Raw genomic sequence first — 12371 nt, 5'->3', positions numbered from 1 at the left:
ATTCCTTTATAAATTATTATGTCGGAAAGAATTACTTGAGAAATAATAACTTTAAAATTTGTTGTATAATGTGCTGTTCAATTCGTTGTAAATATTTATCCACTGGAATACTCAAACTTTATACAAAGTTCCAGGCGTTGAGTCAGAAAGACAAAGACTTAATACTACTTGATTTTTGTAAAATTCCAAATTACACAACCCCATTCTATTTTTATAATTTCCAAGCAGCAGCAGAAAGGGAGAAATATAAAGCGCTAAATAAATGAATTAATTTAAGCCTCGGGGAACTTTTCTACAATAATGTCCACAACTATTTTTTGTAGGATAATTTTTTCGCAACCCAAAATAGGAGAAATTCTTCTCAGCGTGCTCATAGTAAGAGCTTCAAAATGAATGAATATTTCTCGATAGCTTCATTGCGTATAAACGAACATGTCGTCCTTCACAGTTTAAAAAAATCCCGAGGGCGAGAGATTTTTTGACATTCTCGTTTGTATTCAGAGAAGTTACAGGAAAATATCCGATTGATTTTGAAGCTCGAGGAGTATTTCACGGATCAGTTTTTCCCGGAGAGTGGAAATAAAAAAAATCGTGAGCGGTTATTTGAATGGTGGTTATTGACAATGGCAAATATGTGAAAAATGTTCAAAATAATACACAGAGTAATATTCCAATGGAACGATTCTGTTGATTGCAATTCTCGAAGAATTAAACAATCATCCGCTAAAAAAATTTAGTAATTAAAATTATCGATGTTCTGAATTTCACTTTGGAAAACATTTTTAAAAAGCTATATACTATGTATATTCCATTAAATATATATTCCAATATTTGAACGCCGGAATATTTTCCAGTTCAAAGCACAAGTTCTTAATTAATTTTAGTAATTCCAAATTCTATTCTCTTCCCAATGAATTGAAGGCTGAGAAACAGAAATTGAAGGCAGAACGGGATGTGTCCATCACCCGCATCACTCCGTGATCAGAGACATTGACTAGAAACTCTCAAAACTGAATTCTCTAACCCTCTCACATGAATCAACAATCGACCATTCGCCTCAAATTATTTTTATCGATAATTATTACCAACATTCCACAGTTCAACTTAGAAGAACATTCCATAAGATCTAATGTCCTAAAAAAGCATATTCAGGAAATTATCAAAGGAATGTTGTAAGTAAAAATCAAATGATGATAACGCACTCAATCACGTTCCTAAACATGTGAACCAAATATTTGCTAATTGGACGTAATGTCACCGAGTGATATTCCCAAGCCAATAAAGTACATTTAACTAGCGTACATTTCAACCCAGGGTGAAAGGCTCGTTAATGTCATTGGCTTCACAAAAGACAAATATGATGTTCTGTACAATGAATTTTTCAAGTGCAAATACTCACGTGTTTAGTGGCCGTATAACCAGTGAATTGCTGTAGTTTGCTGCTGACCGTTCTCACGCCACCAACACTAGGGGGTTTAACTGGATCCTCGGTATTATGCCAAAATCCAATGACACCAGTTATTATTAACGCAACGAATATCGTGATTACAATAAGCAGTGACAGTGTGACGATTTTACTGCGTGGTGATATTACCATTGCCATTTTTGTTGGTCAATGAAATATTTTTTTATATTCAAAATAATATGTCGAATGAAACCCCTGTGATGTTATTATAATTCAACAATATCAACGTAGAGAGGTGCTCATCTCCTTTTCCGGTATCCTCTCGACCATTTTCGATGGTACTTTTACCCATTTGTACTGTAAATTGCCGTTTAAAATGAATTCTTTCCTTTGTGTAAGACTAATCATTTGGCTATTCTCCTTTTCTTTGTCGTTGTCTGATTGTAACACATCAGGGAGTGTAGATCGTACCAATGGTTGTTGGTCTTCATTACATGTTGTACTCGTTCCTTGTATTTTATCCGTGACATTCAGGATATTATCTTTGTTTAATATATTTTGAGCTTGTACAGGGCTCATCTGTGAAGTTCATTTTAATTAATTAAAGGGTTCCATTCCTCGGCAGAGGGATAAAACTAAACGGCTGGTCGTACGTATTCTATTCATTTAATGAAAACAACTCGAAGGCGGTGATAAACACATTAACAAAGATCGTACAAGCGAGGAACGAATGAGGAAGGAGGTAAAGATTTTTGCAGGCGAAAGAATTAAATGGGGCTATGGGTTGTTGGAGCATCTCAATACAAATGCTTGGTTGTACCTTGAATTATTATTCTCGTAATTCAACCACGGTTATGCTAGCAATTCAGTCGCCTCTCAGTGCTCCATGCCCGGGATGCAACGCCGATAAAGCAAACGATTAAATTTAAGTCCTCCTCTGGCTCATTCAAAATGCTCGTTAAATTTTCTCAGAGTTTTTTTTTAGTGCCAATGAGAACAATCGAAGGAAGTTCTGTGTACAATCGTCAAAACTAATCACATCTCGGGCCATAACTTTTTTTCTCAGTCAACGTTTATTTTAGTCGGGGAAATAGTGGCGGCAGCAGGAAAACGTATAAAATACACTTGATTCAAGTATATTTTTTCGTTGATCCTAGAATATTGGATTTTTCGAGAACAATATAGAGGAACAATTGCTGATGGGTCTATTATGTACTGTAAATCGATTAAAGAGTTCAAAAATGTTTAGCTTCAGTCTGTGGACTCAATGTTTTAAAAACGACCGCAAGATGGCTGGAGTGTATTTGAGGCTCTGATGACCAGAGGGGGCCGGACCCCTCGCGACATCCTACGTCCCTGCTATTGCTTTGAATGTCTCCTTTCCACAACAACATCGTTACTCTTTAGTTTGGTTGATGAATCAGTGGATTAGGTGAGAGAGTTTGTTATAGAATAGTTGGTAATTGATGGTGCAGAGTTTTGGTGGAAATGTCGAAGGTAAAGTGAATCGACGATGAGTGAAGAACCAAAAGAGATTACAATTCTACTGAATTGGTAAAATTATGGTACACAGAATTATTTATGAAAATCCTCCACGGTAAAACCTTTTAGTGCCATTGTATTCGAAATCTTTCCGGTATTTATAAGAGTGTGAGTGCACATATTGTCGATAAACATTTTATGTTTCTTGATCTATTTATAGTAGATAATAAAACGGTGGGGAAAATAGTTTCTTATCAATTTTAATTGAAATATCCTTAATTCAAGGGTTTTTTTATTTTCGAGCAGTCTTTTTTATTGTCAATAAGAAGAATCGATGGAAGTTCTGTGTACAGCCGTCAAAACTAATTACATCTCGTTCCATAAATGGCTTTTTTTCATCGTCAATGTTTATTTTATTCTCTGAAATAGTGGAGGAAGATGAAAAAGTGACTAATTGGAAGGGAAAAACGGAAAATAATGAATTTCATCGTTTATTCTCGTACTTCTCTTGCACTCTCGGATTTCTCAACTTCAAATATTATATTGTACTGTCTCAGTGGGTCGCATTTTCTACTCTACCGTTGAGCATCAAGTTGGCAAAGTGTCTTTAAATACCGTGAGATAAAATACCCCCGTAAACCCAGGCTCATCTAAATCCCTTTCCTTTGTCTCTTATAATGCTAGACTAGATCGGACGCGCTCGCTGATCTTTCACCTCATATACTTGTGAGTAGTTTTTGTTCTTTCATGCAAATTATGAAATATTTATTATCACTGAATTTTGAGGAAGCGGAGTGCATTATGTTCTATGTATTCAGCAAACGACACCGTGGATGATGAGAGGAAACCGCTCAATAATTGCCAGTATTTGATCACTGCATTTTCATTCTGAATAATATTGAGGAAAAAAATTTCGTTAAGAACAATTTTTATTTCTAATCCGTAACCATCAAACGGAAAGTGATAATTTTGCAGCTACTCATACGAATGAATTCTCATAAAAATTTAAACAATAACTGTCGAGTGTATATTCTACACGACAATAATCTTAAGATAAACACGAAAGCTCTTCAATGGAGTATAATATTATTTAATTCGTTTATACTATTGATATTGCATTTACCGTGTTCAATGAGGAATGTCCATCGAATTTGGTGGTCAGAGATTTTCTAAATACATCGACAATTTGTAATTTCAAAATAAGATAGGTATTACTTTGGGCTGTCCCCTTTGACTAGAAATTCAACAGAATTAATTGAATTAAACTGGCATATCGAGAAAATGGATATGCAAAATCCCGTTCATCGAATATTACAGGGTTGGTATTTGAAAGGATATTTTATTACTCAGTGACAGAGGAATCCATGCGGTAATGAAAAATATGACACTTTTAATAATTATTATAAAAAAGCAATTAAACTGAAATATGCTCTTCTTTTACTGATTTTTCCTCGAAATTTTGACCGTTCAATAACAAAATTGAAGAATTCGAGAAACATATTCCCTTTTCCAGATCTCCACTATTTTCGAACTAAGAAAAATTGTCTCAATTTTAGAAATTACTTTCTACCTTTTGCTCCCAAGCTACAATTTCCACAATATAACCAAAGTTCCAAAAATCCATCCATTTAATTTCTCTGCAAAAATCCCAAAATGAGAGCTGTACCCCCTCAGAAAACCCTGCGAGTCTCATTCCAAAAATCAGTCGAACCATTAACTGTTTACAGAAAAATATCTCGAATCTTCATTTCACATCATTGAAGTGATGGTCCTTCAGCCACTAAAAAGAAGTACATCAGCATCATCAAAGGAAATGGAGAAAAAATGATAACACAGACCGAGGAAATAAACTAAGAGAATGAAAAATAGGAATGTGACATTACGTTCATTTTACACAAGGTAACACACCATTCCATTTGTTTCATTTGCTGCTCTTCCTCGGCTCTTTGGTTGGTTTGTACCCAGAGGGAGAGAATGCAGATGCGCGACCGAACAATCGTACGCCTCGACGGAGAGAATCCCTTTTTACGTGATACCAGTGGATGGGCGAGGAGTGAGGAGACGGAGGGACTCCGGGGCCAAAGGGAAAGGGAGTATCATGGAAAACGGAACAACAATGGTTTGTCCCATGGAATTTCGTGCTTACGAATGTGGAGGAAGAGAAATACGCTAGAAAAATGTAAACGATCGCTGGTAGATACAAACGGGCTTGGGGGATGGGGGTGAGGGTAGAGGTTTTTGCGTGGCCTCTTTCTACTCACTGAGTACTTTACGTCTATTTGATTTTCTAAAAAAAAAAAAAAAATTCCACTGTAAAAATCCATGCAGTCCCTGCGTTATACGTGTGTATTTCCAACATGTATAAAAACCAAGTATGAAATGGAAAAAAGGAAAAACGAAAAAAATACGCCTGGCTTACTTTTTTGCACCTCTCTATTCGTTATTTCCTCTCCAGAAATGACAAAAAAAATAACAAACACGAGAGATCCACTTTACAGTGGGGGTTTTTTTTTTTCAACATCTTGTCATTTTTTTTTTCACTCCTTCTCGGTTTGGAACAATATACATGAATATGGAGTGTCAGTAGGTAGCGAGAATTTTACGAGTTCTCATAACACACAAGCGACAGGTTTAGAGGTGATAGCGGGGTGAAAAACATCTTGCACCATTGTGAGTGCCACAAAGCTGTGTTGTTTCTATCGTAAATAGGCGAGATAAACTCATAAAAATTTTATCAAGAAACCCTTCAGCACTGTATCCTGATAATTCTTCGGGATGCGAGAGCTTTAATTTAAAAAAGTATCGGATTTGATACATGGGATGTGACCGGTCACATCCCATTTATGGTCTGGTAGCTTTGGAGCATTTTTACGCTGTTTCTGAGGTGGGGTTTGGAGAAAAGGGCGGATTATGGAGGGATGATCGACCAAGCACCTGCCGATCACTGGAATGTAATCTTGTGCCGTTGATTCCCTAACGGTGGATTATCTTTCTCAAAGTATTAAATAATTTCTTGATTGTTTATGTGGAAGCATCACAAACTGAGAGTTTAATCTTTGATTACAATTTGAACGTTGATTTTTCCATATCAAACTTTGTTTAATTGTGATTTTAGAACTTTTTCATTGGAAACGTTAATTGAATTGAAGAAAAAATTACCAAACCAAATACGATTGGGTTTTCTAAAAATTTAGTGTATTTTTCGATGATCTTTGAATTGACTAAAGTGGTAGAGCCACTTGACCCAATGAACGGGCTTTAATAGGCGCCCCAATGCTCCACGAGACATCATCCACCAAAGAACGGCGTTTGATCGGGTGCCCGGTAATCACCCAGTCGATTCCAATCCAATAATCGGCCGTGTAGAAGTCCGCAGTCCCTATGTGGAATGGGTGAGCACTGTTTTTAGGGGCGAAAATTTAACCGAGAAATTTGCCCGACAAATTTTCTCGGTCAGGGAAGAGCGATGTGATAGGTGGGGGGAAAAATGAGATAATACGTTATGTGGGGGATTCGAGGGAGTCACGAGGACAATGTTCATGATCATGAGAGGTGGGTTGTCTGCAATCTCGTCGGGTGCTTAACCAAAAGCAACGGTCGTAGAAGACGCCACTTTGTAATGGGCCCACTCTCCCCCCCCCCCTGCAGCGAATGGACCGTCCCCTCCTGGCGTCACTGCATTCGCGAAAGATTCAGAATTATGACAGAGCCGTAGCCCAATTTCCTGGCGTCTCGTGTGTCACCATTCCCGGCACGTTTCCCATTCAAACTCTCTACTTTGGTGTCCGACCCACCTTACGAAGCCATCTCATGTCTTCACCTCACAGACGTACGTGAATATTTCTTTTATCCTGTCAGTTATTTCCTCAACATTTTTCATAATTTTTTTTTTTCGCTTTATACTATGTTATACCATATCTACTCTGTTCGGTCTAGTTCCATATTCTATATTTTTCAATCTTTTCCGAGCTCTCCTGACTTTTTTTTTCCGGTGGTTTCTTTTTCTTTTAGTGAAATCCTGATGTCGAGTATTCCCTGTGCGGCAAAACCCCGAGGAGCCAAAACTTTTGAATCTCGTTACTGGCACTTGAAACTGCGACGTTTCGCGCTCGACTCGAGCCACCCCTCTCACTTCCTTTCCCCCTTTTGAACTCGTCGGCTATAAACGATCCAACGTTTTTCTCTTATAACAACATATAAAATCACTGAATCGTGTTAGACCGAGAAAGCCGAGTTGAAAACAATTTTTCAAGATTGATTTTTTTCTTCGGTGGTGTTGGGTTAGAGGGTTGATTTTGTTATTCTTGTACGAATCAAGTTTTTTCTATGTCATCCATGGGTATCTGGCGTTGACAGGCGGAAGGGGAAAATTGAAGACGAATGATTGATTATGAAATATTGATTTTGCAGAACAGATTTTAGAAAATAAGTGTACAGTGAGAAAAATATATGTTTGCCAAATAGTGAATTTCAAAAAAAAATCTACACCGTTAGTTGTGACAGAGTCGTACAGCAATTGTTTAGATTTTATTGAGAAATATTGTTTATCTTGATCGAAGCTTTGATAAGAGTTTAAAGCTTGAGAAATTAACTCCTGTCTGAATATTGATCTGTTTATTCTATTGACAAAAATAAATTTTTCTCAAATGATATGACAGGAAGAGACAGAACCAGAGAGGGAAAGAGAGTGAAAGAGAGACATTTAATTCTTTGAACATTTCCTCGTTGGAAAATATTCGTAATTATTATGCATACAATTTTATATTGTATGCATGATAATAATTGGCATGCACAAAAAAGAACCGATGTGCTGCTTTATGTAAAAGGAATTTGATCTCAAAACTTCATCCCGATATTAGATTTACGGCAAATTATATTACTTCATCCGGTTACTGAATTAATTAGCCTTTCAATCTGGAAACTCCATATCCGAAATAAAATCCGCTACTGAAATGCAAATACCGTGCAAAAAAGCACTAAAAACGAGGTATTCAAGATTGCAAAAATCTCCGAATCGAATCCCAATTGGAATGTTAAATTTTTGAAAATGTCACTGGGACAACGAAATCGCTACGAAAATTCAAAGTTTCCTAAGCAACTCACGTATTTTCCGTAGCGGTGGCACGGATTTTTCTCGATATAAAAAAAACGCACAGTAATCGAAGGAGTTTAATCGAAACCGTTCACCGCTCAACTTCTCAGGTTTCCAGCTCACGCAAATCCCACATTGGGTGGTCTATTGAGTGCATGTTTGGGTGCAGCCACGGGTCGAAGTATTCCCGCCAGATATATAAGCAAAGTGTACATGTAGGCAGATTGGACGGAGAGAGTAGAGCAATAGGGAAAAAAAATGTGAAGCTTTCGAACTTCTTCGACTTGTCTCAAACTTCTCTGCCACGGGGTCCCACTCGGGCAATAAAGGCAAGGAGTTCTAACTTTTCCGTCTTCTCCGCACTGGGTCCCGTTTATTTTGTATTTTTCATCCCTCTCATTCTCCCTTTCGCCGGCTCCCTTGTGGCTTAAGTCTCGCGGACCTTTACTGCACCAGCAAATTTCAAGTCTAACCCACACAAGCCCATAGTGCCCCTATATAGTCCTTTCAACTCATTGTATTTTACCACTGAACTGTGTAAGTTCAGTTCGTTTATTCGTTTTACTCCTGGATTTTAACGTTAATGGAATTTTAACTTTACATTTAGCATTCGGCTTTCCGTTGACGCATCCTGTTACGCCCCTTTCACGCAGATATTTTTTCTCTTTGTTTCGGGGTGAGCTGATAAATACTGAATGCACTCAGCCAGGGGATTATGGGATACGAATTTTTGCCTTTTTTTCTCGACTTATGCAATGTGAATGGGATCGAAAACTGATAAATTGTGAGAGTCGAGAAAAATAGCTTTGGCACGGAGAGAAATATTCAATAAAAATTACGAATCTTTTCTGTAATTGTGGATTGACATCTGATGGAGGAAAATTTGACGGAATTTATTCGGAGTGTTCTATATTTTTTATCGAAATTTTCTGGGATCTTTTCGGTCTCTTTGGTAATCGGTAAACAAACTTAAATTCTAAATAAGAATAAGTATTCTTAATTGAGAGAAAAATCATAAATTTGGTCCAGAATACTTTTTTTTTCTGATTGAATCATTTCATAATACTCGTTGATGTAATTAGTAATGACTCAGTGGCATTTCACTTCTTGAAACGTTCGAAATTAATGAAAAAGATTGCACTGTACTGCAGAGAAACGGACGAATGAATTATTCAACATTATGGAGTGATTCCGTTCCAATCGAAGTTTTAATGAAAGTTTCGTAACCATAATAGGTAGAGTAAGAACATGCGAGATACTATTCAGCAATTTCAATTCACTTTTTCTGCGAATGCCTTATTAGGTCAAATTCAATTAATTAAGGTTCAGAATGAATTTTTTCGGTTTTCAGATGCGTCAGTAGGAGTGCGAATTTTGATCGGGTTTTCTGATTTTACTAATAGTGAATTCGTATCCAGTGAGTTGTAAAAATTAACTACGAATGATTTTGAATCAACGACATTTCTTCCTGGGCGATTTTTTGCGATCGAAGGGAATGCGGTAGAGGGTTGAAATATTGAGAATATATTCTTCGAATGATGCTAATTATCGGCCCGAAGTGCCGAAACAACAGTCCTTTTTGATCTATTGATTAAGAAAATGCAAGATCTGTCAGAAAACAAGATTTTTGTCATGATCATTAGAAATATCTAGAGTAGAAAGAAAACTGCCGACAAAAAAAATATTATTGATCCTACCACAGATATATGATCCAAGAGAAACCCGTAATATCCTATAGTAAAAAAATACATTCACGAGGAAAGAAAAATTATTACTCTGGAAATTATCAAATGGTGTGCAGCAATAATTCATCGCAAATTGTGAAGTTTATCGGTCTTTTAGGTACATTGCCGTCAGCGTATCGCGAATTTTACTGCTTGTTTGTGAGAAATTACTTCACTAAAAGAAAAATTGATCATTTGCCTCACATTTCTCCGTTCATTTGAAATAAAAATTTCTGAAATAGCCTTTCGCTCCGTAATTACCGAGATTGTGAAGGGAATTTTGCTGAAAATGTTAGTTCAGTTCCAAATAATAAATAAGAATTATATTCAAGGCACATTAGTATTTCAGTCAAGTTAAATCGATACTTCAACCAAGAGAATTCAAATATTCATTAAGAGTTATCCAATAATCCTTGGAAATTCGTAACAATCTTTAAATAATAGTCGTCAAGCTTCGAGAAGTCATTTACTCAAGTCTTTGACGTACTTCATATATATTGAATATTATCTCAAGATTAGAGGTTTAAAAAAAGAACTTTTTGACAGAAAAAAGCAAAATGAAATAGGATCAGTAAGTTATATAATTTTAACGGAGCGTTTCGCACTTTTTATTGAATCTTTTGTAATTTTTATCGGATCTTTATGTTCACCTGGGTATTACGGAAATTTCATATAATTTTTATTGAACTATTTCTCTCCGTGCAGTCAAAATTTGCTCTCAAATTCCAAAAAAATGTTTCGTTACAATTCATCGTGTGGGACCATTAAAAAATTTTGTTTCGAAATTCAAGACGAAATGTTCCATCGATGAATATGCTAATTTAATCAATTTTTTTCTGCTGCAGGATTGATAGGATGGTATGGATGAGACAGGTAACTCACTATTATTCATGGTTGAGGTAGTGTATTCAATTTAGAGGGCAATTTTTATTTCTTCATGCGTTTGGCTTTTGCATTGTAAAAGTTCAATGGCATTCCTATTGCTTTCACCCACACATTGTAACATCCTTCATTCGTTCGAACGCCGTTGTATTTATTGCACTATTGAACTGCTCATTGGCTGTATAGTAATAATTTTTGTTGTTTTTTATTTCGCTCACAACATGAACCCCTCGATAATGAAACATTTCCGAGATGATTGCCGTGCCTCTGAACCGGAGAATTGCGATGGGAAATGGGTAAACGAATTCGAATTCCGGTAAATATAAAATGTAAATTTCAAAATAACAAGAGATACACAATTAAATTGTAATTTGAATTATGATTGTCGATTAATTGTCAAAGAGATGTGTTAGTTTCAACGATTTTCAGACACGAAATTATCCCACGTGAAATCGTTTAACTGTGGATACAAAATGAATCCACACGGGGGTAAAAAAGTTTCTTGAGAAGTGCGTCCCCACGGATGTCATGAAATTCATGGCTAGAAAGTTGACAAGAACAAAGTGGCTTACACCGTGAAAAAAAAAACTTTTCTTAATTCTTGTTATACTTGTCCAGGAGTGGAATAATCCCACGTGGAAAAATGTTTGTCTGGCAGAGATCATCAAGAAATCTTCAGAAGAATCATCGAAAAATTCTTTGGAAGATCTTGAGAAGACATTTCAGAAGCGAAGTGGTAGAACGAGATAAGTCACGTCTGACTATTGACCAGTTTTTGATGAATGTTTCGAAATCTAGGTGAGATACTAAAATTTCCATCGGGAGCTTTTTTGTAGGGTGAATTGAGAGCTACAACTAATACTATGACATAAATTCCACTATCTCATTACTATCTACTAGTTCCTTTTTAGTCTGGCCCCAAGAATATTTTAATGCATATATACCATAACTTGGCTCCGAAAATTCTCTTCTTATTTTAAACCCAGTCATCTCAATCTCCCAGACAAATAAAAGAATTCTGAACGAATTTATTTTCTCATCATAAAATTTTTCTCCTGGAGAATTTTCTAGACATGAATTTCTGGATGAATGCACAGACAAACTCCCCCAAAAATATTTTTACCAATGTAATCGATCAACTGGAATCAACGGAACAATAAATAATTGAATACCAGTTGAAAAAGCCTGAATGATCTTAATGGATGATCGAATTTCGGGATAATAAAATTAACAAAAAACGTCGATTATTTTTCACTGCAGAATTTAATTAAAAAACAATAGTGGAAAAACTTGGCGAGGAAAATGGGAGAGTAATATGTCCCGGTACGTCTACCTATACATATCCGCAATCATCGGCAATCGACAGCTGCCAATATCGTAGATTGTTGCTCGTTACTTCGTTTTGTATTTATATCACGGCACATGAAAATCTTCGGCGACTGGTAATCAAGCGTTCAAAAGATTTTCGTACTACATCTGCACAAATATATGTTAAATTCTCAACAAGCGAGAAAAAAAACATTGAAATGGAAAGGGAGGTAATTATTTTCGACTGCATTATTCATATTTTCGTGGGTCAATATTAAAATAACGAGAATGAGAGTAGACCAATTAAATTAGGACCAAAAAATTCTACGGTTACCTCCGTATAGAATTTTTCGACATTTTTTTTCATGTAGAGCCGATTTGATTCGATATTCAAAGCTATTGTTTTGTCATGTACATTGTGAAAATGAAAAAAAAATTGTTTCCAATTAAAATTACGCAGTGATATGATTGAAAATTG

The 12371-nt window shown here is 36.1% G+C and overlaps 1 protein-coding gene across 9 annotated transcripts in view; it reads right to left on the bottom strand.

The window, feature by feature from the left end:
* LOC135164571 (collagen alpha-1(XVIII) chain-like) overlaps window positions 1-12371 on the bottom strand; it is a 141326-nt gene that overhangs the window by 50313 nt on the left and 78642 nt on the right. The window contains exon 2 of one of the 9 annotated variants that reach the window (XM_064125048.1): window positions 1400-1984. The exons of the other annotated variants lie outside the window; for them this stretch is intronic. Within the exon in view, the coding sequence (XP_063981118.1) occupies window positions 1400-1603 (204 nt within the window). The 5' untranslated portion in view covers window positions 1604-1984. The remainder of the gene's footprint in view (window positions 1-1399; window positions 1985-12371) is intronic. 9 annotated transcript variants of the gene reach the window in all.

This window comes from Diachasmimorpha longicaudata, chromosome 7 (genome assembly GCF_034640455.1).
Source record: "Diachasmimorpha longicaudata isolate KC_UGA_2023 chromosome 7, iyDiaLong2, whole genome shotgun sequence".
Classification (NCBI taxonomy): domain Eukaryota; kingdom Metazoa; phylum Arthropoda; class Insecta; order Hymenoptera; family Braconidae; genus Diachasmimorpha; species Diachasmimorpha longicaudata.
This window is presented reverse-complemented; position numbering and strand designations above follow the sequence as displayed.